This window comes from Geotrypetes seraphini, chromosome 12 (genome assembly GCF_902459505.1).
Source record: "Geotrypetes seraphini chromosome 12, aGeoSer1.1, whole genome shotgun sequence".
NCBI classification, from domain to species: Eukaryota; Metazoa; Chordata; class Amphibia; order Gymnophiona; family Dermophiidae; genus Geotrypetes; species Geotrypetes seraphini.
In genome coordinates, this window is record NC_047095.1 from 116,830,982 (window position 1) to 116,857,399 (window position 26,418).

General features: G+C 45.7%; 1 protein-coding gene across 1 annotated transcript in view; it reads left to right on the forward strand.

The window, feature by feature from the left end:
- The first annotated feature begins 3,793 nt into the window (after window positions 1-3,793).
- POU5F1 (POU class 5 homeobox 1) overlaps window positions 3,794-26,418 on the forward strand; it is a 29,148-nt gene continuing 6,523 nt past the window's right edge. The window contains exons 1-4 of the mRNA XM_033915725.1: window positions 3,794-4,444; window positions 21,895-22,009; window positions 24,550-24,680; window positions 25,124-25,285. Coding sequence (XP_033771616.1) covers window positions 3,794-4,444; window positions 21,895-22,009; window positions 24,550-24,680; window positions 25,124-25,285 — 1,059 coding nt within the window. The remainder of the gene's footprint in view (window positions 4,445-21,894; window positions 22,010-24,549; window positions 24,681-25,123; window positions 25,286-26,418) is intronic.

The following is a 26,418-nucleotide window of genomic DNA, read 5'->3' on the forward strand; positions in this document are numbered from 1 at the left end:
TCTAATATTTTGCTCAATAGTAGCTGGAGATGGGTTTATTTGGTTCCTCACACTCAAAAGTTTTTCTTTTGCCTCCCCATCTGAATGAACTTCTTTGATTTGATGTGAGCTAACCAGAACCCTTTGGTTCATAACTCCTAACCACCTCTGGAATAAAGCTGCAAGAACAAACAGAAGAATGAGATCATGTCAAGTCTGGCAACAAGATCCAAAAGCCTAAAATGAGGTGGGGGAGAAGCAGTGGCTTGCTGGAAATTGGGAAGGCTCTTTAATCTTCTCCAGGAGTCTGGGGTCTGGAGAAAGTCGTTGTCTCTCAGCAGGGGGCTGGGAGGGAGGGGGTGAGTTTTGGAGGAGGAAGATCGACCAACAAAAGACCAGACTTGACCTGCCAAATGCTCCCCCATCAAGGCCCATTGGGTACCCCATGGAGAGATAATCTCAGGGGAATCCATTCATGAGAGCAAGAAACAGAATGACAGACAGGAAATCATTCTCCAGGGAGCTGGTGCTGCCAGCTAGCCCATCCCCAAACACTGCCCTCAGGCCATCTAGCCTTCCCACAAGACAATTCAGCCTTTGGTATATGTTTAACAAGATAATAGAGCTATTCATTCCATTTCTGCTGGCAGGGGCCTTCAGTGCAACCTGCTCTCCCACCCCCGACACCCAAGGAGAGGTGGAGAGGGAGGAGGGGCACAAGAAGGGTCTTGGGTTCCTTCAGTTTCTGGCTGGCTTTACTCCATAGTGCCCACCTATGGAGGGGCGGAAACCAAGAGGTATTGAAAGGTTTCCATCTGAAACAGAGTCAATGAACTGGTCTTCCCAACCTTCCTTCAGCTTCTTCCTGTATTTCAAAATCTAAGATGTAAACTCTCATTTAAAGGAGACCTGCCTTTCTTCTCTGGCTGTGATCTTGCAAGCTGGGTAAGGAGACCTGTCTTTTGTTTGGGCATTGATTCTTTCCTTCCGCCCCCCCCCACCCCCCCCAAGAGTACAGGTTGAGGAGAAAGCAGGTCTTCTTTATGCAGTGCACAGGATCAGAGGTCAAGCACAAGGCTTCTTTGATGCCTGTTTGGAATTGACCTGTACTATGGTACAGGAGTTAGGTCAAGCCTTTGCAGCAGTGATTCAAGGTGAAATATATTCATAGAACATAGAAACATAGAAATAGACGGCAGATAAGGGCCACGGCCCATCTAGAACATAAGAATAACCTTACTGCGTCAGACCCAAGTCCAGTATCCAGATCACAATGTCCTACTGGTACTTCAAGATCTCAGCGCAACCTTCAACATCATTGACCATCCACGACTCTTCCATGCTACCGATCCATGCCAGATAATAAGCTTTGAATTTACAAATCACAAGTATACTAATTGGCATTGGAATTTATTTTCAATCAGCTACCCATATGCAGTGATTAAGTGGTGGGTTCTCCCATAGGGCTTGTCCCTGGTAGGATTACATTTTTCTGACCATTTGTGAGATTGAAATTAACGCTCGAAGCATTTGATATTTTCATCAAGACACTTTGGACGCATGCTATGATTATTATACCGTGTTATTGTGTGCCAAATGCTCAGAGGGCTCCAGCGCAGGTGTTAATGTGTGCGGTACAGATGGCCGCAAATTCTATTGAGATGTATTAAAATGGGTATTCCTTCCCAATGCCCAGATTGGAATGCTATAACACCCAAAATTTCTCAGCAGGTCCAGGGGCAGTGTAGAAGGTTTTGAGAAGAGGATTTCTTGTAAATTCTTCACATCAAACTGCCGGTTTTGTCTTTTTTTACACGTGGAAGGAGGCTCTTGAAAGTTTTACGACAGACGGGAAATAAATGCGCACGCATACCTGAGCAAAACCGGAAGTAAAGCATTTTATTTGACAAACAAGAATGCTGTTTTTGATATTATAATGAGGTGTTTCGGTTCTTATTCTTTTTAATGCATGTTTTAATCTTTTAATTTTTTTGTAATATTTGTAATATTTTATTATGTAATACAGTTTGTGTGTTCTGAAATGTCTCAGCTTTTTCCTGTTGTGAACCGCCCAGAACTACTGGTAGGGCGGTATATAAGAAAATAAATTATTATTATTATTATTTCCATTCTTGTTCTTCCGCACCTAAATATGAGCCTTGCAACAATTTCATGTGCTAGTAATATTTGTGAAGATCAAAATTTAAGTGATGAAGGATATGTGCTGAGGTGTGCCGACACCTCCATTTTTGTCTGGGCATGTGCAGGAGGGCTGTGCTAACTGCAAAACCTTTGTGCACATATCAGGCATGTTCCGCCCCTCTGCCACCCCCACTAGCCAATGTTTTCTGTTCAATAGCGCAATTTAACTGCGCATAAAATTTAAATATGACTTGCTTCAATTGAAAATGTTTTTTTGAGTCGTAGGCCAATCTGCGCGTGGTTATGAGTATCAGCCCCTAAGTTTGCACTTGAGGCATTAAAGCAGTGCAAATACAATTATGCAGAAAAATTATGCACCTATGGCCAAGACCACCCAGGTCATGATAAATGCCTTACTGGGATATACTGAATCTCCATCAAGTCCAGTATCCAGTTTCCAACGGTGTCCAATTCTGGTCCCAAGTACCTAGCTAGATCCCACATCGTAAAACAGATGTTATGCTGCTTATTTTAGGAATAGAAACATAGAAACATAGAAATAGACGGCAGATAAGGGCCACGGCCCATCTAGTCTGCCCACCCCAAAGACCCTCCCCTACCTTTCTCTGTGAATAGATCCCACGTGTCTATCCCATTTGGCCTTAAAATCAGGCACGCTGCTGGCCTCAATCACCTGAAGTGGAAGACTATTCCAGCGATCAACCACCCTTTCAGTGAAAAAGAATTTCCTGGTGTCCCCGTGCAGTTTCCCCGCAGTGGATTTTCCCCAGCCATCTCAAAAATGGCCTATAGACTTCTCTTTTAGGAAATTATCCAAACCTTTTTTAAACCCTGCTAATGTTAATTTTATTAACTGTTGTTTGGCTATTTTGTCATCATGAGAGCGAAGTCATTGAGGGCGCACTCTTTTCCTGATAGTATAGACACCTATTTGAAGTGATTCACACCATAGTTTGTGCATGCACTATTGGAAAAAGAGAATGCACTCTTTGCAGATTGTATACTTTTGCATAACAATGACATTGTTATCGGCAAATGAAAACCAAAGGAAATCACATGTATTTTCTGCTAGTTTTTGTTTGTTTGGCATGGGATATATCCCATATTGTTGCAAAAGGAAAACCCTCAGATTTAACCTAAAACTTTTCCAAAGATGTTGGTGTCCCAGAGTTTTGGAGATACCACCACACAGGTTGGTAAGTAAGATTAAGATAGTGATTTGTCTGCAGGGGAAAGGGGAGGGCTCTACCCAGGCAGCTCCCCCCCTCCCCAGCTCCCTCCTGGTGTGTCCTTCCCCACTGGGGTCCCATACCCTACTCCGCCCGATTGATCTTGGCTTTGATGTATGAAGACCTGGGGGATGGGAGCTGGGAGGGGAGAGTCCTGATCAGATTAAGATGAACCTGGAAGATGGGGAGGGGGAGGGGGTTGAAGACAAGAAGGTACATGGGACTGGGAGGGCATCTCCAGTCCACCTATCAGAAGAGGGATAATTAACATGAAAACACCTCAGTTAATCAGGAAGATGAGGGGTGATTAGTGGTTCCTTTGCAATGCCAGCCCAGGCTCTGCTGCTGTCTCTCAATCTGGCTTCATTCCTGGCAAGGAGAGGAGTCCAGGCCAAGGGTCTCCACAGTACTGGAGGAATTCCATGGCCAGACACTATGGCCAAGAAGTAGGGCGGCCCTATGGCTTCTCACAGCAAGGGTTCACACTGGGCCGTGAGCTTAGCCAGGAAGCCAGCACCAGCTTCTTGGTGGATGGGTACAGCACCCCCTCTTCACAGGCCTTCAGCTTCAAGGTGGACTATAGCAGCCAAGAAACACTGCAAGGGCAACATGGAGATTTTCACCAGGCAAGGCCAGGGCCGCACAGCTGGCCCAGACCCTGGTACCCTTTCTCAGCGGCAGAGACCTGGAGTCACGGTGGCGTGGGGCCCTATGGCTCCACCCAGTCCACTCACACTTATGAGCCCCCCAAGGTGGAGATCAAGGTGGAAAGGGAAGATGGAAATCGCGGAGAGTTCAACCATCCTGCACAGATGTCACAAGGAATATTTTATGGCCTCCATCCATGGAGTACCAGTTTTATCTCTCCTCAGGTGCCTACATCTGAGCTGGTGAGTGGAGTCCCCCACTCAGCCAGGACAGCAGGGAGTACGACTAGCCGACAGATGGCACCGTCCCAGCCAATAAGCCCCCAGGAAAGCGCCGAGGGCAGCCCTCAAAGTCACAGGAGTGTCAGCAGCCCAGACTCGGAGCGGAGCACTAGCAAAGAGGGCACCAGCGAGAGTGGAGATGAGGTGAGAGGGTCTTCTAAGAAAGGAGTGCTGAAATTTAACTCGGCGCGTGCGATTCACTGTTGTTTAAATCTCCAGGTGCGAGGTTAGATGTGAAGTGGTATGGCAGACTGACACCTGTAAAGAAACGAAGGGAAAGTTCTGGAAAAAGCTGGGACTGCGTGTAGGAACCTCAGTACCGTAATAGCAGGAGATGTTGCAGGGCAGGAGTGAGTTGCTTTGACAGAGCAGTAAATGTGTTAGGGTGGGGGGAATCTCAGTACCGGAATAGCAGAGGGTTGGGTAGGTGGGGGGGGTGTTGCAGGGCAGGAGTGAGGTGCATTGGCAGAGCTGTATATATGTGTTGGGGGGGATTTCACTATTGGAATAGCAGGGGGGGGGGTGTTCAGAGCAGGACTGAGGTGCATTGACAGAGCAGTAAATGTGTTAGGGTGGGGGGGAATCTCAGTACCGGAATAGCAGAGGGTGGGGTAGGTGGGGGGGGGTGTTGCAGGGCAGGAGTGAGGTGCATTGGCAGAGCTGTATATATGTGTTGGGGGGGATTTCACTATTGGAATAGCAGGGGGGGGGGTGTTCAGAGCAGGACTGAGGTGCATTGACAGAGCAGTAAATGTGTTAGGGTGGGGGGAATCTCAGTACCGGAATAGCAGAGGGTTGGGTAGGTGGGGGGGGGTGTTGCAGGGCAGGAGTGAGGTGCATTGGCAGAGCTGTATATATGTGTTGGGGGGGATTTCACTATTGGAATAGCAGGGGGGGGGGTGTTCAGAGCAGGACTGAGGTGCATTGACAGAGTAGTAAATGTGTGTTGGGGGGATAATCTCACTACCGGAATAGCAGGGGGTGTTGCAGGGCAGGAGTGAGGTTCATTGACAGAGAAGTAAATGTGTGTATGTGGGGGGAGATAATCTCATTACCGGAATAGCAGGGAGTGTTGCAGGGCAGGAGTGAGATGCATTGACAGAGCTGTATATGTGTGTTGGAGGAGGGATTTCACTACCGAAATAGCACGGGAGTGTTGCAGGGCAGGAGTGAGGTGCATTGACAGAGCAATAAATGTGTGGGGGGAGGGGGATGATCTCACTACCGGAATAGCAGGGAGTGTTGCAGGGCAGGAGTGAGATGCATTGACAGAGCTGTATATGTGTGTTGGAGGAGGGATCTCACTACCGAAATAGTATGGGAGTGTTGCAGGGCAGGAGTGAGGTGCATTGATAGAGCAATACATGTGTTTGGGGGGAGGGGGATAATCTCACTACCGGAATAGCAGGGGGTGTTGCAGGGCAGGAGTGAGATACATTGACAGAGAAGTAAATGTGTGTTTGGGGGGGATAATCTCACTACCGGAATAGCAGAGGGTGTTGCAGGGCAGGAGTGAGGTGCATTGACAGAGCTGTATGTATGTGTGTTCGGGGGGGGGGGGGGGATCTCAGTACCAGAATAGCAGGGTGGTTTCGCAGAGTAGGAGTGAGGTGCATTGACAGAGCTGTATATGTGTGTTGGAGGAGGGATCTCACTACCGAAATAGCACGGGGGTGTTGCAGGGCAGGAGTGAGGTGCATTGACAGAGCAATAAATGTGTGGGGGGAGGGGGATGATCTCACTACCGGAATAGCAGGGAGTGTTGCAGGGCAGGAGTGAGATGCATTGACAGAGCTGTATATGTGTGTTGGAGGAGGGATCTCACTACCGAAATAGCACGGGGGTGTTGCAGGGCAGGAGTGAGGTGCATTGACAGAGCAATAAATGTGTGGGGGGAGGGGGATGATCTCACTACCGGAATAGCAGAGGGTGTTGCAGGGCAGGAGTGAGATACATTGACAGAGAAGTAAATGTGTGTTTGGGGGGGATAATCTCACTACCGGAATAGCACAGGGTGTTGCAGGGCAGGAGTGAGGTGCATTGACAGAGCTGTATGTGTGTGTTGGGGGGGGGGGGGTTCTCAGTACCAGAATAGCAGGAGGTGTTGCAGGGCAGGAGTGAGGTGCATCTGTATACGTGTCTTTTCGTTCTTTGAGATAACTAGACAGAGCTTTTTTGGCTGTTCCAACTCTTCATTCTATTGCCAAAGTTGCAACTTGATCACGTATGTTCCAAGTAGCCGGACCTTTACTATGATACTTGGTTCAAGAGTCTATCCGACTGACCTCTGATATTTTGGCATTGCAGAAACGTTTTAAAGCCTATGTTTTTCGACTTGCCTTCTCAAATTTGGTTACTTTGTAATCTTGTAATTGCTTGGCTTTTTATTTTAAGGCACATGTGTAAGTTGTTTATTGTATGCTTTTATTTTAATAATCTGCTATGTTCTGTTTTCTTATGTATGTATCGTTGTTATCCGGACTATATGTGTTTTAAATACATAAATAAATCTGTGTGTGTAGGATCTCAGTACCGGAACAGCAAGAGGGTGTTGCAGGGCAGGAGTGAGGTACATTGACAAAGCTATATGTTGTGTTCAAGGGGGGGGGGATAATCTCAGTACCAGAATAGCAGGGTAGTGTTGCAGGGCAGGAGTGAGGTGCATTGACAGAGCTGTATGTTGTGTTGGGGGGGAGAAGAATCTCAGTACCAGAATAGCAGGATGGTGTTGCAGGACAGGAGTGAGGTACATTGACAAAGCTATATGTTGTGTTCGGGGGTGGGGAGAATCTCAGTACCAGAATAGCAGGGTGGTGTTGCAGGACAGGAGTGAGGTGCATTGACAGAGCTGTATGTGTGTGTTGGGGGGGGATCTCAGTATCGGAATAGTAGGGGATGTTGCAGGGTAGGAGTGAGGTGCATTGACAAAGCTGTATGTTGTGTTGGGGGGGGAGAATCTCAGTACCAGAATAGCAGGATGGTGTTGCAGTGCAGGAGTGAGGTACATTGACAAAGCTATATGTTGTGTTTGGGGGTGGGGGGAATCTCAGTACCAGAATAGCAGGGTGGTGTTGAAGGACAGGAGTGAGGTGCATTGACAGAGCTGTATGTGTGTGTTGGGGGGGGGGAATCTCAGTATCGGAATAGTAGGGGGTGTTGCAGGGTAGGAGCGAGGTGCATTGACAAAGCTGTATGTTGTGTTGGGGGGGGGAGAATCTCAGTATCAGAATAGCAGGATGGTGTTGCAGGGCAGGAGTGAGGTACATTGACAAAGCTATATGTTGTGTTCGGGGGTGGGGGGAATCTCAGTACCAGAATAGCAGGGTGGTGTTGCAGGACAGGAGTGAGGTGCATTGACCGAGCTGTATGTGTGTTTTGGGGGAAGGATCTCACTACCACAGTGTCTCTCAAACATTCTCGAGCCGGGGCACACTAAAGATAGTGGCCACGGCTTAAGGCACCCAGAAGTGCACAGACGTCGCCATGATGACATGACGCATATGCATGACATCATCACATCAACTTCTGCGCATGTGCAGAGGCCATCCAGATGGGCCCTGAGATGCCAGTAGGGGGTGCCAGCAGAGAAGAGGGCCGGAGAGAAGGAGAGGCACTGGCGCCAGCTGATTGCCTACAGAAGTGTTTCTCAGCTACTTCAAGCTAAGTACCCCCTAAGTCTAACAAATATCAACTGAATACCCCAACCACAGACCTCCCTAGGCCCATCCAAGCTCTGCCCCTGATCTCATCCCCTTTACTAATTATAATGCAATTGTTTCCATTCATTTTTCATATACACACAAATATACACAGCAGATATAAATTCTCAAAACACATTTCAATCACTATATTGAAAATAAAATCATTTTACCTGCCGGCGATCCTCTGCAAACTGCTATAATTAGCTTCAAAGGTGAGACCGGGAGGCCAGGGGGGAAGCTGGACGACGCTAGATAGAAGGGGGAAACATGCAGTCCTTTGGCAAATCAGGCAGCACTGGCGCCATATTGCGTAGGGAAGTCAGCTGGCAGGTGCCTCTCTTCCTTCTCAGCGTGCCGCAGCACACTTGGAATCTCAGGAGACACGCTAGTGTGCCCAAGCACACGGTTTGAGATACACTGCACTACTGCAATAGCAGGGAGGTGTTGCAGGGCAGGAGTGAGGTGCATTAACAGAGCAGTATATGTATGTTGGGGGAGCTCTGTTCTGAAATAGGCAGGGTTGTTGCAGGAATGAGGTGCACTGACAGAACTGTGTGTGGGGCATCTTAGTATTGGAATAGCAGGGGATGTTGCAGGGCAGGAATGAGGTGCATTGCCAGAACTGTGTGTACTGATCACAGTAATAGAGCAGCAGGGCTGGAATGAGGTGAAAAATGTAACTACTCCCTCCCTCTCCATTATACTAAGTCCCCTCTTTCTTTTTACTAAGCCCTTCTCCTTTCCATTGGAGTTCCTTTCTATATTAATTCCTGTAAACCGTGTCGAGCTCCACTTTTGTGGAGATGATGCGGTATATAAACTTAAGGTTTAGTTTAGTTTAGCTTAGTATGAGGTGCATTAGTGAAGCTGTGTGCAGCAGAGCTGGAGTAAGATGCATTGGAAGAGATGTGTGTATAAGTCTCAGTAAAGGGACAGCAGAGGGTTCTTCAGGGCAGGAGAGGGATGCATTGTCAAAACTCTATGTGAGTGTATACCTCAGAATTAGAGTAGCAGGAATTTTGCACAGTAGGGATAAGGTGCATTAGCAGAGCTGCGTTTGATGGTCTCGGTACTGGAATAGCAGATGGTTTGCAAGGCAGAAGTAAGTAAGATGCATTGGCAGAGCTGTGTGTGAGGGTCTCAATATTAAAATGGGGCGGATCCTGCAGGGCAAGTCAGCTGCACTGGCAGAGTTGTGTACATCTGCTGGAACAGCAGGGGTGCTGCAGGGCAGGAGTAAGATGTACTGGAAGAACTAGGAATATGGTGTTCTCAGTATTGAAATAGCAGCGGTGCTGCAGGGCAGGAATGAGGTGTTTATGTTTATTAAAAACTTTAGATACCGCATGACAGTCAAAAAGGTGCATTTCCAGAAATGTGTGTATGTGATAAAGAGGATGGGGAAAGGCTAAAGCGGTTAGTACTCTTCAGCTTGGAAAAGAGAGGCTGAGGCTTCATCTAAGGCAAGGCAGATATTGGGTTGTATCAATAGAAGTTTCGTCAGCCGAAAGCCTGAAGTCATAATGCCGTTGTACAGGGCCATGGTGAGACCTCATCTGGAGTACTGTGTGCAATTCTGGAGGCCACATTACAGTAAAGATGTGCGCAGAATTGAATCGATTGAGCGGACGGCCACCAGGATGATCTCGGGGCTCAAGGGTCTCTCGTACGAAGAGAGACTGAACAAATTGCAGCTCTACACTCTCGAGGAACGTAGGGAGAGGGGAGACATGATCGAAACACTTAAGTACCTCACGGGACGTGTCGAAGTGGAAGATGATATTTTCGTTCTCAAGGGACCCTCGGCCACAAGAGGGCACCCGCTCAAACTCAGGGGCGGAAAATTTCATGGCGACACCAGAAAGTATTTCTTCACAGAGAGAGTGGTTGATCATTGGAACAAGCTTCCAGTGCAGGTGATCGAGGCAGACAGCGTGCCAGACTTTAAGAATAAATGGGATACCCATGTGGGATCCCTACGAGGGTCATTAGGGCATAGACAGGGGGTGGGTAAGCAGAGTGGGCAGACTTGATGGGCTGGAGCCCTTTTCTGCCGTCATCTTCTATGTTTCTATGATGGGTCATTTGGCCTTTATCTGCCATCATGTTTCTATGTTTCTATAATCAGAAAGTTCTATGACATCACAATGCAGGTGTAAAGAGCCTTAGCCTATAGGAAGAGGAGATGCAAATGTTAAGAGCCTTAGCCAATAGGGAGAGGAGGAGAGAGTGGTTGATCATTGGAACAAGCTTCCAGTGCAGGTGATCGAGGCAGACAGCGTGCCAGACTTTAAGAATAAATGGGATACCCATGTGGGATCCCTACGAGGGTCAAGATAAGAAAATTGGGTCATTAGGGCATAGACAGGGGGTGGGTAAGCAGAGTGGGCAGACTTGATGGGCTGTAGCCCTTTTCTGCCGTCATCTTCTATGTTTCTATGTTTCTATGAGGGGAGATATGATAGAGGTCTAAAAAATCCTGAATGAAGTGGAAAGGGTACAGGTGAACCGTCCGTTTATTTTTTTTTCCCCCTAAAACTAATAGGATTAGGGGCCATGCAATGAAGTTACTAAGTAGTAAATTTAAAGCAAATCAGAAAAAAATATGTTTTCACTTAGGGCGAGATTCTCAAAACTTGAACTCTGTCGCTAAACTGTTTTCCGGCGGGTTTAGCCTGCATGCATTTTAGCGGCGGATTATCAAAACGGATTATCTCTGTCTTTAGCGAGGTTTATAGTCGTCTCCGACGATGGCATCCTAATGTGCTCTCTAACATTGAAATGAGCCCTCCAAGTTTCCAAGTTTATTATATAATTTGATTAATTGCCTATCACAATTTCTAGGCGATGTACAGTTTCATAAATAATCACATATGGGGAACAAATCAGACAAACAATAGTCATATCGAATTAAAAATAACAAATACAAATATTTCTATATATATTGCGAAGATCTGCAAAGGGACCTAACGACGCTAGAAAAATGGGCCAAAAAATGGCAAATGAACTTTAATGTAGGGAAATGCAAGGTCATGCATGTAGGGAAAAAGAACCCAATGTTCAGCTACAAAATGGGAGGATCACTGCTAGGGGTAAGTAACCTTGAAAGAGACCTGGGAGTGATGGTGGACACGTCTTTGAAGGCGTCGGCACAGTGCGCCACAGCCTCAAGAAAAGCAAACAAAATGTTGGGTATCATTAAGAAGGGTATCACGACCAGGACAAAGGAGGTCATCCTGCCACTGTATCGTGCAATGGTGCGACCGCATCTGGAGTACTGTGTCCAATATTGGTCGCCGTACCTCAAAAAGGACATGGCGGTACTTGAGGGAGTCCAGAGAAGAGTAACTAAACTGATAAGAGGTATGGAAAACCTCTCATATACTGACAGACTGAAAAAGCTGGGGCTGTTCTCCCTGGAAAAGCGGAGACTTAGAGGAGACATGATAGAAACCTTCAAGATCCTGAAGGGTATAGAAAAAGTAGACAGGGACAGATTTTTCAGATTACGGGGAACCACAAGTACAAGGGGGCACTCGGAAAAATTAAAAGGAGACAGGTTTAAAACAAATGCCAGAAAGTTCTTTTTCACCCAGAGGGTGGTGGACACATGGAACGCGCTTACGGAGGCTGTGATAGGCCAGAGCACGTTACAAGGCTTCAAAGAAGGTTTGGATAGGTTCCTAGAGGATAAAGGAATTGAAGGGTACAGATAAGAATAGCGGTAGGTTATAGGGATAGTCTGGGACCATTGCTCAGGCAATGGGCCTGATGGGCCGCCGCGGGAGCGGACCGCTGGGCGAGATGGACCTCTGGTCTGCCTCAGCGGAGGCAACTTCTTATGTTCTTATGTTCTTATACATAGTTTAACTTATACATATAATATCAAAACAGAGGGAAAATTATTAATGGGTTGCAATCAATATTAATTTAATAACGTTTAAGGAAAAAACAATAGGAAGGGCAACAGATAAAATTTATAATAATATATAAAGTAGAAAGTAAAAAGAGACCGAATCTTTGAGATTTATTCACTAAAAGCATCTATAAAAAGGAAACTCTTAAGTTTGGACTTGAATTTATCTAAGTGCTTTTCCTCTCTAATAAATAGTGGGAGGTCATTCCAAGATTGGGGAGCTGTTATTGAGAAAATGGTGTGACGCCTCGTATTGATAACTTTCAGTGAGGGAATGGCCAATAAGTGTTGATCTTGGGATCTTAACTGTCTTGAGGTAAGATGAGGAATTAAAACTCTAAAAATCACCGAGGCATGTTTGAAGAGCGGCGTCGGCTTTTGGCGGCAAAAAGCAGCGACTGATCCGGGGGGGTACCGTTACTTGTGTTTTGACTGTGGCTAATGAAAAAATAAGAGTTATCCAAATATATTTTAAAGTGGACGGTAGTAAAATCTGGCTTCTTTTGAGTTTTGGGGGAGAGACAGGCATGTTTCTTGCGCGCTTGTTAAAAGCCAACATTTCTTCTTGAGCGCACGTATGATACCCTTGTTTTGTGTGTTTCTGGCTGTGGGTCTTGATTAAATTTTACATTAAAAACAAATTACAAGATTTACCTGAATTATAGTCTTTTTTTTGGAAAGAAAGGCATGCTTTATTCACGATTGAAAAAAGTCATAGAAACATAGAAAAAAAAACATAGAAACATAGAAAAAGATGGCAGAAAAGGGCCATAGCCCATCAAGTCTGCCCACTCTAATGACTCACCCCCCCTGCCCACTCTAGTGTCCCTCCCCCCCTGGCTTTACCCTCCTAGAGATCCCACATGTACATCCCATTTACTTTTGAAATCTAGCACGCTGCTGGCCTCAATCACCTGTAGTGGAAGTTCATTCCAACGATCGATCGACCACCCTTTCGGTGAAGAAATACTTTCTGGAGTCTCCATGAAATTTCCCTCCCTTGATTTTCAGCGGATGCCCTCTTGTGGCCGAGGGTCCTTTAAGGAAGAAGATATCATCTTCCACCTCGATACGGCCCGTGATATATTTATACGTCTCGATCATGTCTCCTCTCTCTCTTCGTTCCTCGAGTGAGTACAGCTGCAATCTATTCAGCCTTTCTTCCTACGGGAGATCCTTGAGCCCGGTGACCATTCCGGTTGGCCATCCGTTGAACCGACTCAATTCTCGGCACATCTTTTTGGTAATGTGGTCTCCAGAATTGTACACAATATTCCAGATGAGGTCTCACCATGGATCTGTAAAAGTCGACATTGCTTCTCCCCCTCCTCTCCCTTCCATTCGTCCAATTTGCTTTTTACTGCGTATTTATGTGCTCATCAGCGATAGGCACATGCAAATGTAGGAAATCTTCACTGCTGTCCTTCGATCTTATTTGCATGCGTAATTTTATAAGAACGTCTCGGGTTTTTAGATTCGGTATCAATACGACTTCGGTAGCAGACCGTCGCTTTTTAACGCGGGTTTTTGAAAATCCTGCCCTTAACCTGTAATTAAACTCTTCTTTTTTCTTTCCTTTTCTATTGTTGAATGGAGCTCTTTTTCCAAACTTGTTCTGAAATATATATTGTAAACCGCTTGGATCCTATTTTGGCTAATATGCGGTATATAAAGTTTTTAATAAATAGAAACATAAACAATTATCGCCAGATAAGATAAAAGCGTGTAGTTTAACAGAGTTTGAGAAAGGTTTGGACAAATTCCTAAAAGAAAAGCTTGTAAACCCTTATTAAGATGAATTTTTTTAAAAAATCCACTGCTTATTCCTGGGGTAAGCAACATGAAATATGTTCTACTCTCTTGGGATCTTGCCATGTACTTGTGGACCTGAATTGGCCTCTTCTCTCCTGACTTTTTTTTCTTTCCTTGAATATCTTCCCGCTACTTATCACAACACCATAGAATATTTTTACCTCTGATTATATGTATCTAACGATTTTCTGTTGTGCTTGAATAATTGTTTTTACTCATTTATTGTTCCACGATTATGGTATTGATATTGATTGTTTGTTTCTCTCCTTTTTTTGTATTTTGATAAAATTTTCAATAGATTTTCAAGAGAAAAAAAAAAAAAAAAAAAGGAAAACTGGATACTGGGCTTGATGGACTCTTTGGTCTTCTCTCCCAGTATAATAATGCTTGAATACTTACGAGTAGTACTGGAACAGCAGGGGTGCTAATTCAGGGCTACTACAGATCATTTTTATAGCGCTATGGGACCTACACAGCGCTGTAAATATTATATGCAGGCACTTTGTGAGCCTACTAAGAACAGAGAATCTGAGCTTTTTTGTTGTTGGTTTGGTACTTGGGGCTTAGAGAGTTAAGTGACTTGCCCAAGGTCACAAGGAGCAGCAGTGGGAATTTTACCCAGTTCACCAGGATCCAAGCTGTGTGGGGTGATCTCAAGACAGGGATAGTAAGGGGAGGATAGGGAAGGGGGGTGCAGGGCAGGAGAGAGGTGGTCTGGCAGGGATGTGTGTCTGTGTCTCTGGGTGTGTTTCAGGGTGGGGGTAGGGATCTCGGCCAACTGAGCCCTAAAGCACAAGTAGAGAAGTGAAAGCACTCGCAGCCACTCATAGTATCGAATCACACAAATATGTTTTTCGACTGAAATATCCTGATCCCTTAAGCCACCTTGCTTCTGCTAATCCAATAATAATAATGAAATAGTCTGTGAAATCACCACAGGTTGTGCTGTCATTTGAGGCTTAAATGATTAAGCCGAAAGGTTAGACAAACTGGGGCTCTTTACCCTGGAAAAGCGGAGACTGAGAGGAGACATGATACAGACGTATAAAATCATGAAAGGCATAGAGAGGGTGGAGAGGGACAGATTCTTCAGCCTGAGAAGGGACAGATTCAAAACGAATGCAAGGAAGTTTTTCTTCACTCAGAGGGTGGTGGACACCTGGAACACGCTTCCAAAGGAGGTAATAGGACAGAGTACAATACTGGGTTTCAAAAAGGGACTGGATGACTTCCTGGAAGCGAAGGGGATTACAGGGTATAGATAGAAGGTTACTCTACAGGACATAAGCGAAAAGCGTATGACAGTTTTAGGGTATGAGCACTATCAGGTCCTAGACCTGAGGGGCCGCCGCGTGAGCGGACTACCGGGCACGATGAATCTCCGGTCTGACCCGACAGAGGCAATTCTTATGTTCTTATGTTCAAAGAACCGGCACCATTAGACAATAACCAACACTCCCTAAGAAGCAGAAAAAACCCCCCCTAGTACAGGGGTCTCAAAGTCCCTCCTTGAAGGCCGCAATCCAGTCAGGTTTTCAGGATTTCCCCAATGAATATGCATGAGATCTATGTGCATGCACTGCTTTCAATGCATATTCATTGGGGAAATCCTGAAAACCCGACTGGATTGCGGCCCTCAAGGAGGGACTTTGAGATCCCTGAATAACGCTGTCCCTCCTTTCCTCTAGGGCAGGGGTGTCAAAGTCTCTCCTCAAGGGCCACAATCCCAGTCGGGTTTTCAAGATTTCCCCAATGACTATGCATGAGATCTACGTGCATGCACTGCTTTCAATGCATATTCATTGGGGAAATCCTGAAAACCCGACTGGATTGCGGCCCTCAAGGAGGGACTTTGAGATCCCTGCCCTAGTATATGGCCAGACTGTGCACAGTACAGTTGGGCTGCTGCTATCATTTTTCTTGCCCTGCCTGAATGATTATTGAAAAGTGGCCTAGCGATTAGCACTGACCTGGGTTCAAATCCCCCCTACAGCAGGGTTTACTAAGGAGTATCCCCTTGCCAGTCAAGTTTTCAGGATATCCAAAATAAATATGCATGCGGTGGAAGCAGTGTATGTGAACCAGTCTCATGCATATTCGTTGTGGATAAAACCTGAATGGCAATGGGGTACTCCAGGACTGTCCTCCTAGCAAACCGTGACTCTGGCCAAGTTACTTAACCCTCGTATATTATATGTAAATTGACTTGACTGTAACCACAGAAAAGCAGTACAGTATATCAAATCCCTTCATAAGCTTACTGAGACACCAATAGGAGTGTCTGAACAGCGGCTCACGACAGGAGCTCTTGCCATCGGTACCTGTGGCGGGATCGCGATTGATGTGGCTTCCATCCGCAGGTGACCCCCACTGCCTGCCCAAAAGTAAACAAAAAATTTAGGTTGACTCAGAGAAAGTCCAAAACCCCAGAAAAACTGCCAGGTTTTAGAAAACCGTCCAGACACCTGGATATCCCTCTAAAAAAGAGGACATGTTCGGGTAAATCAAGATGTATTTGACTTGTTTATAACCTCTCTATCTCCTTCTTGCCTGCTCCCGACTCGCTAAGTTATATCGATTGATTGACTTATTTGTAAATTTCGCTGTAGATGTACAGTCTCTTGTCATGTAAACCGCTCTGAACTATTCTGGTACTGCGGTATACAAAAATAAAGTTATTATTATTATTTGTAACCCTAAGACTGGCACAGCTATGGCTTACACAACACAAATCCTAATTATGAAAAGGCAGCAGCATTAATGTTACATTATGCCATGCAATGCCAATATACCTATTACCGGGAAAACAAAACAACTGGACAAAGCAATGTACTAGAGAATGATGCGGGGACAAATTTTTTCACCTTCCCCATTCCTGCAAGCTCCGTCCTCATCTGCACAAGCCTCTTAAGTAGCAACATTCTAGAGCTCAGAATGTGATGTCATCATGCCTCATTCCACCAATGCCTAAGCTCCGTCCTCATCTGCACAAGCCTCTTAAGTAGCAACATTCTAGAGCTCAGAATGTGATGTCATAATGCCTCATTCCACCAATGCCTAAGCTGCGTCCTCATCTGCACAAGCCTCTTAAGTAGCAACATTGTAGCGCTCAATTATGATGTCATAATGCCTCATTCCACCAATGCCTAAGCTCCGTCCTCACCTGCAGAAATCTCAAACCCTTTAAAATCATAAGTAGCAACATTCTAGAGCTCAGATTGTGATGTCATCATGCCTCATTCCACCAATGCCTAAGCTCCGTCCTCACCTGCAGAAATCTCAAACCCTTTAAAATCATAAGTAGCAACATTCTAGAGCTCAGATTGTGATGTCATCATGCCTCATTCCACCAATGCCTAAGCTGCGTCCTCATCTGCACAAGCCTCTTAAGTAGCAACATTGTAGCGCTCAATTGTGATGTCATCATGCCTCATTCCACCAATGCCTAAGCTCCGTCCTCACCTGCAGAAATCTCAAACCCTTTAAAATCATAAGTAGCAACATTCTAGAGCTCAGATTGTGATGTCATCATGCCTCATTCCACCAATGCCTAAGCTCCGTCCTCATCTGCACAAGCCTCAAACACTTTAATATCATAAGTGTTCGAGGCTTGTGCAGTTAAGGCAGAGCTTTCAGGAATGGGGCAGCGACAGCGACAAAACTCGTGAGGACGGCATGGGGAAATTGAGTTCCTGCGGGGACGGAGACAAATTTGGCCCCGTATCATTCTCTGCAATATACATCTGAGGAATTTGGGAAAGTCCTTGTCTGACCTTCTCATACTTCTCTAGAGTTGGGAGTGGTCCCAGAGGAGTGGAGCAGGGCAGATGCTGTCCTTTCTCAAAAGGAGGAGGTTTGGAACTACGGAGCCAGTTAGTCTGACCTCTGTGATGAGCAAATGAATGGAAACGCTTCAAAAACAGAGGGTCGGGTTGTTTCTGGAATCCAATGGCATGCAGTAGCTGAGAGCAGAGAGTTAGATCTAGGAAGAGTTTAGATTGTAGAAAAGCCTTTGACGCTGTTTTATATAGACAACATAAATAAACTGAATGCCCTTGAGTGGAAGGTGGCCGAGGATGGTGGTAAATGAAGCTCACCCTAAAAAACGGATGTTACCATTGGTGTGCAACAAGGATCAGTTCTTGCTCTACTGCTTTTAAACGTTTTTGTAAGCAATATTGCTGTAGGGCTGTCTGATAAAGTTTGCCTCTTTGTTTTGACGTGTGATAGTTACTCCAGGCGCAACTGTGCAGTGCAGAATTTTCCACCCGCTGTGCAGAATTCTGTGCAAACCTTCCGTTCTATCCCTGTCCCCTCCTTCTCCCTCACGTGGGTCTGGCCCCCCTCCCCCGGTGAGATCAGACATACCTGCGGGCCTCCCAAGGAAGTGGCGGCAGCCAGCCGGCAGAGGCAGCGCTGTGAACGGGCAGCCTGCAGCCGACTCTGTCAAGGACTTCCCTCTGCTGCATCACTTCTTGTAGATAGATGACACGCAGGGCCAGATTTTCCTATAGGCTAACTAGGCTTCAGCCTAGGGCCTCAAGATCAAGAGGGGCCTACATTCAAATTGTTAGCAAAATTAAAATTACACTATTCTAAAAACAGTGAACACTAAAACACTGAACCGAAAATAAGGAGAAATTCTACGCTTCGGGATCGGAACCGGCCGCAACGGGGCGCCGACTCGGCTTCTCCCTTTCTTTTTCTCGGCCTGGGAGGAGGATCGGGGAGGGAAAGACGTCAGTCCGGAAACAGCTGGGCAAAGCCCAGCCCCGCGGGGAGAGAGGCAAAACGTGGATCTATCAGGACAGGGTGGCCCAGACTGTCATCGGAGGGGGGGGTGAGGTGAGGAAGGACGCACTGGGGGCACTATGGACATAGGAAGGGGCAATGTTGTGTGTTATGTTTGATTAGTTATTGTTACAAGTACTATGTATGGTGCTGAGAATAAATGTCCAAATAAGCGTTCTCGACTTTTTTTTATTTATTATCCGTGTCACATTTTTTATAAAGGTTAGTACCAATAACAACATGTTTCATTTAACATACTGATATATATCACTGTAATGAGAAGGCCCTGGTAAGGCTGTCTGCAAGCAGCCCATTCACGGTCGCCGCCACTGCTACTGCTGCTGCTTTGGGAGGCCCGGCAGGTATGTCTGATCTTGGGGGGGGGGGGGGCAGATAGAGAGAAGCCAGATCTGTGTAGAGGAGGGGAGGAGGAGACGGCAACAGGGATGTTAGACCACAATTTTTATTTTTTTTGGGGGGGGGACATGGATGCTAGGCCCATGGTGATGGGGAAGAGGGGGTTTCATGGATCCTGGACTGCAAGTAGGGGGGAGATGGGGGGAGGTGTGCATGCCCTGAAATGGCCTATGCTTCTACTAAGTTCCAGCTGTCATACCTTTTCATCTAGCCACTCCCTGCTGCCATACCACTGAATATGAATCCAGACAATTCACGGAGCTACTGCCTCATGCAAGTACTGTATATCGTTTGCACATTGGGTTGTGTCAGCCTTGCCCAGAAGCTGAAGACAATATGGTTCTTATAAAAATAGATGGCTCAATATCAACCATCCACGATATAGTTAACCTCAGCCTGACATTCTCTCAGAACTTAATCACATTTCCTTTTTAATAATTCCTAAAAAAAAAAAATGGGGAAAAAACCTCAGTGTCCAAACAAGTGTCTCTAAAAAAACGAATACCCCCCACGGACAAACTTGTCTCAATTCAGTTCCATTCAATATTGAGATAAGAAGACACATCCTTATAAAAAAAAAAAAAAAAAACTCCACAAAATCTGTAATATTATCCAATGTACTTTCATGCATTCAAATAAATGCTTATATCTAAACAAACAAGTGCAAAGGGTGAAAGTCACTTATCTTATTTCCAGTCCAGTAATCCGTGGCTAACCAAACTTGAGAGCAGACTTGATTCCAAGATGGAGCATGTATCACTCTATTCCCGGTGCACAAGAAATCTTACAATGGAAGTCTTGCTATAGCGGTGGTTGGGAGCCTACAAAGTTCTTTTGCTGATTTTCAGAGTAATTCATTATAAGATCCTCCTCCTCCTCCTACTGTTTATCATGTCTATAGCACTGTACATTTTGACATTTGATAGACAGTACCTGCTTGGAAAAGCTTACAATCTAACTTGGACAGACAGACATATAGGGTTGGGGATGCAGAACCCAATGCGAGAGCAGTTAGGAGCTGAAAGCGGTTTCGTAAAGGTGGGCTTTTAACTGGGCCTTGAACAAAATGCCAAGGATGAAGTGTAGCTCTCCAAATGTTATATGCAGGCTAGAGAGGATTATCAAGCTCGGGCATGCCCAGTGGGGCCCGGGCACTGCACGTGCTCAGAAAAAAAAAAAAAAAATCTCTCTGAGCTATTGGAGAGCTTATCCGCAAATTGGGAGCTGTTGGGACAACACCCATATGTGGCTGACTCATCCTGCTTGTCCTAGGAGAAATATCTCTCTCTTTGGTGTCAGGTCAAAAGCGCGCCGGGACAAAGGCGCGCGCAGACAATTGAGCGCAGCGCGGAGGTGCGCGCCGCAGAAAAGTACTGTGTTTATGGCTCCGACAGGGGGGAGGGCGTGGGGGGGAACCCCCCCACTTTACTTAATAGAGATCGCGCCGCATTGTGGGGGCGTTGTGGGGGGTGGGGGGATTGTAACCCCCCACATTTTACTGAAAACTTCACTTTTTCCCTGTTTTGGGGGAAAAAGTTAAGTTTACAGTAAAATGTGGAGGGTTACAACCCCCCACAACGCCAGCGCGATCTCTATTAAGTAAGCTGGGGGGCTCCCCAACAAAACCCCCCGTCGGAGCCCCTAAAATCTGTACTTTTCTTCGGTGCGCGCCTCCGTCTTGCGCTCAGTTGTCGGCGCGCGCCTTTGTCTTTCGCAGAGTTGTCTATGAACCCTCTCTTTACTTGAAACCTTACAATTCTTACATTTGTTCTGAGTATGTATAAGCTGTGATTTTCACTGCTAAGTTAAACCCCAGTAAAGGAGGAAAAAGCCTCAGATCCCCGAAAGCTTAAGTGCAAAACTGAAAAAGCATACTAGAGGGAAGATACTTCAAGGGCTAAAAAAAAAAAACCCTCCTGCTTGAGCAAATTCTGGTGTATAATCACATTCTCGTTCAAACCTTCATTATCTCAGTTCATTCTTTAAATGCTGTGAACGTTAATACTCCAATCACTTATTTTTGCTCAGCTGGATCATTCAATGCACTAAGTGCCGTGTGCTGTTCTTTCTGTATCCCCCCCCCCCCCTTTTCCGAAACCGCAATACCGTTTTTTAGCGCAGGCTGGCACGCTGAATACTCTGCGCTGCTCCCGACGCTCATAGGAACAGGAGCAGCGCAGAGCTTTCAGCGTGCCAGCCTGCGCTAAAATCCGCTATCGTGGTTTTGTAAAAGGGGGATGGGGGAGGGGGTTTATTTATGTTTACACTTGGTCTTTTTACTAGTTATGCTGTTAACAAAACTGTAAGTTTTCTATTGACTTATACCAGCTGTACTCCGCCTTGGGTGAATCTCTTCATAAAGACGGTAAATAAATCCCAATAAGTAAAAATTCTGAAACCGACAGTTGCTCACTGCTCAGTGTCTGCCTCTGGGATCCAGTTTCGCTTAGAACAGTGGTTCTTAACCTTGTTGGAGGTACTGAACCCCACCAGTTTCATATGCGTGTTCACTGAACCCTTCTTTATTGGAAAAATAAAATATGATTTTTACAAATTCAAAACATAGGTATACAGTGAGGGATAAAATAATATCAATTTTGAAAACAAAAAAGTTCTCCTATATTTTGAATAATAATAATTAAATTTACTGCAAATCAGTGTGACTTCTGCTGTTGATTGATAGATCAAGAAACCGAGTACACGATCAGTCTTGATCAAAATCACTGAATAACTGATGATTGAACGTGACCGTAGCACTATATGAGTCGGAGGTGTGTTTTGACCTCCGCCGAACCCGCGAGACTGACTCACCGAACCCCTGGGGTTCGGTCGAACCCAGGTTAAGAACCACTGGCTTAGAAGCTCTGTACAGGCAATGCACAGAGCTCTGCGATTCCCTCTTCATCTCGACAATCTTGCGGTTTCTTTCCTGTAATATTTTTCTCCTCCGTTCACAGGACGCCACCATCACCACAGCTCAGCTGGAGCAATTCGCCAGGGAGCTGAAACAGAAGAGGATCACGCTGGGTTTCACCCAGGCAGATGTGGGTCTGGCGCTGGGGGCGCTCTATGGTGGGTGTTTATCTCATTGGAGTTTTAATTGAATAAAGTGGTATGGTAGCCGGGTTTAGTTCCTTTAAAAGAAAGGAAAATGAGATATCTTTTTTTAATATCCTAACTTATGCATTTTTGACTTTTGAAAGCAGAGTTTTCTTTTTCAGGACACTTGTCTCTGACTCTCGGAGACAAGTCACTTTGGGGATTGTTTCCTAAAGATTTAGCGCACGCTAACGGAGTTAGCACGTGCTAAGTAGGCCATTTTACACCAATGGCTTCTTAGCATCTAGGCTCGAATTCTCTAAATGGCGCCGTTGTTGGCGGCTACATTTCCGGTGCTTACCTTTGACGTGAATGGCACCTCCAGAGATGCCTACCTGCGCCCCCACTTTCGGCATTAGCCATGCCTACAGTGGCGTTAGGCATGATTCCGGTGCCATTTTTTTTTAGGCGCCTTAAAGTTTTTTTAAAGTACCGTTTTAAAGGGCATTTCCCTCTTAACTTAGGTACTGGTAGGGTGCTGTTTATAGAACATGGGCCTTAATCCGCACCAAGCTTAAGTAAAAGGTCCCCTTTATTTCCCTGAAGCACAAAGCAGTAGAAGGAAATCAAAAGATCTCACCTACAGGTTATTTTAAAACTTTTGTTTCTGTCTTACATCTGCTGCACTTGGGAGTGCTGCTGCTTGGTTCGCTGCCCTAGCCACGAGTCCAGTAAACGTATTGCACCTGGGAAGCGCAGTCTTGCAATGCTGTTTATTGGGGTGACATTGTTTGCAGCTTTTTGAATCGCGCATTTAAAGGGTCTGTGTGCACTCTAGAACAGTGTTCCTCAACCACCGGTCCATGGACCAGTGCCAGTCCACAGAAATTTCCTGCCGGTCCACAGGGCCAGCATGTGCATCAGGCCCAAAACAGTGTTCTTCAACCGCCAGTCCATGGTGCAATCGATGCGGCGTTATCTTCGAGCCAGCTCCCTCTTCCTGATTCAGTGCACAAAGCCACGGGCAGTGGCTCCTACGGGCATCCTGCGCCTGGACCGGAAGCCTTCTCTCTGACGTCGCAACGTCAGAGGGAAGGCTTCCAGATGAGGCACGGGACGTGCAAGATGCAATTAGTACTATTATGGGGGTGGAGTCTGGGGTGGAGATTGGGTAGAGATGGGCGGGGTCTGGCCCACGACTTTTATCCCCGTGTTCTTCAACCGCCGGTCCACAGAATAATTCTTTTATTTCTGCCGGTCCATAGGTGTAAAAAGGTTGAAAAACACTGCTCTAGAACACTCCTGAATATAATCAACTTTGGATAATACCCTCTTTTGTATGAAAACACTTTATGCCGAACTCTTAATCTCCTGCTCTATGGATGACTGTGCTTGGCCTTAGTGTGACTCACCCCAAGTCTTGGTTTTTATCCACCCATAATTTGGTAAAAAAAAAAAAGTATTCATTAATTCCCTCTAAGCAACCTAAAATGTTATTGATGGGTTATGCTTCCTTGATAGTGCTGGGAATTTCTTTCGTGAGTTGGGATGTGGGTGCAAAGTATCAGTGGTTAGGGCTCTTCAGCTTGGAGAAGAGGCGGCTCAGGGGAGATATGATGGAGGTTTATAAAATGCTGAAGTCCTGAGGTTCTAATCTTACCGTGCCTTTAACATTCGTCCCTAAACCAGTTCTAACCAATGCACATAATGGCTTTTCATGGTCTTTTCCATGCCCTGTAGCAACCTCCGAGAACAGTATGGAAATGTATGAGATTAGCTCATTAATATTAAAATGAGAATTCCGGGCAAAGCATAAAATGAAGTGCCGACATCTAACGCTCCCAAATTACCAGCAGGTCTGGAGGTGCCAGTAGGGTTGAACTGCATGTGTTAAATGCACCAAGCTATGAGCAGTGCTAGAGAATCACTGCCACACCAGTGACCCCTTTGCATTTTTACAGGTCAGGGAGGGGGGGGGGCGGTCTTTGGACCTGGATGGGGAGAAGGGAAGGACATCCTGGCCCATGGGAGCCTCCTGGAGCAGTTGATGGGATGGGAGGGCATTTGGTGGCCCCACGGATGATGGGGAGGGAAGGAAGAAGGGAGATGCCGGATGGGAGGGCATTTGGTGGTGGGGAAATTGGGAGAGGGGGTTGGGAGATGAATTGGAGACCCTCTCCTTAATTTCTGCCCTGGGTGCTTGTGTGCAGGGAGAACCACCATATCAAACATACCATGTGCCATAATATGGCTAGCATTTACTTCTCACATCGCTATGGGATGGCAGCATGGCAGTTCATCAGGTTGACTGACACACAGAACGTCTACTAAAACAAATAGCACTCTTGGACACTTCCAAACATACTTCAGGACCAAGTGCTGGGTGCCTTGGCTCCTGGAAACTCAGGCTCCGCAGTTTTTTGTACTTAAAACACAGGATAACCAGTGGGAGGGGGAGTTGGGGAGTTTTGCCTTCTCTCCTGGCTTTTTCCTTGTGTTTTTTTTCCTCTTTTTGCTCCCTGGCAGCCCCAGCTTGGTTCTGCAGTCCTTGACGTCAGTTCCTCTCCCTGCAGGGAAGATGTTTAGCCAGACCACCATCTGCCGCTTTGAGGCCCTCCAACTCAGCTTCAAGAATATGTGCAAGCTGAAGCCGCTGCTCCAGCGCTGGTTGAATGATGCCGACGCTAATGAAAATTTGCAGGAGGTATTGGGCCTGGCTCTGTCACTGTGTGCATGATCTCTGGGAGTTATTCGATATTTTAAAGCCTAGTTCAGATCCTAGTTCTCTCATTTTACCATGTATGTGCAACCTTAAAGGGTCTCACTTTGTCTTCCTGTATCAACTTCTGTCACAGGTTGTGTGAATCTCTTTATCTTGCGGTGCCTCCGCTCTAACCCTTTTTCTGTCTTTTTATAAGAATGTCTGCTTTATGGATCTCTGTGTTTTGACAGCCACAAATCTTTTTTTGTTCTGCCATCTCATGTCTTCTGGTTAAATAATATAATTTTTCCATCCAGTTACTGCAGAGTGATATTGTAAGAGGAAGATTAGAATGTGTTGCAGTTAGCCAGTTTTGTTTCATAAGTTCCTTAGACAGGAGCCTCTCCTAACTTTTTCCTTCTTGTTCTGTCTCCCACCCCCTGCAGCTGTGTAATATGGAGAATGTTCTCCAACAGGCGAAAAAACGGCGAAGAACAAGCATTGAAAATAACGTTAAAGGGATGCTGGAATATTTCTTTCTTAAATGCCCGAAACCTAATCTGGTGGAGATCGCACATATTGCTAGTGAGCTCAGCCTGGAGAAAGATGTAAGTAGCAGACCTATGTTAAAATACCTAAAGGCCCAGATCTAATGATTGTTCTCCCCACCAAAAAAAAAGTATAAATTTCAGAGCTTCTCCATGGCAGAAAGAATATAGTCTATATCAGGGATTTCAAAGTCCCTCCTTGAGGGCCGCAATCCAGTCGGGTTTTCAGGATTTCCCCAATGAATATGCATTGAAAGCAGTGCATGCACATAGATCTCATGTATATTCATTAGGAAAATCCTGAAACCCCGACTGGATTGCAGCCCTCAAGGAGGGACTTTGAGACCCCTGGTCTATATGCTTCAGATTCCAGTTTATGTTTAAAAAAAGTACGAGTCAGCATGTTGGCAGTTTCAAATCAGCCAATAGCCACCCAAGATTTTTACATCTTAAATTTTCTAGAAGTGAAAATATTCCAGAGATTAAAATAAAACCAAAACCAACCAACAACCTGAAAATAGGACAGAGCTGTGGACAGAGCTGCACACAGTATTTGAGGTTTAGTCACACCATAGAGCGATACAAAGGCATTATAACATTCTTCATTCTTCCTTTCCTGATAATTTCAAACATTTGATTTGCTTTCTTAGCTGCGAAATTTGGGGGTTGTTCAAAAACTAGACTTTTGAGGGTTTTGGGGGCTTCCTATAAGGGACCCCTCCTCCAACACCCCTTTTCTTAATTTTTGGAAGTTTTATATAGCTCTCCCAGGCCATTTTCTGGCACTAAAACGTTGCCAAGGCGGCCATCTTTGATTTCCTGATTTTATTTTAAAAGCCTCTATCTGCCGCAAAATTATAAGACTGCACTTTAAATATGCTAAGAACTTTTCTAAAAACATTGGACCAGTGACGATTTAGGTGTATAAAGCACTGGGCTTAGCCTCCTCTGGTCCCTCTAGGATCTTAAGAGTCTCAAGAAGCTCATTTGTTGTGGCCATAGAGCCCTCCAATGGTGACTTGGTGTCGGCAGCAAAGTGCAAATGAGGAGATGCCTTTGAACTGATGAGGGCACAAGAAGTTCCCCTGCAGAGATCTTCAGGAGATCCAGATCACAGATTTGACTCTGATTTATTTTCAAAATTATTTCTAATGAGTCAATAAACAAACCAAATATAGTAGACACTAAAATCA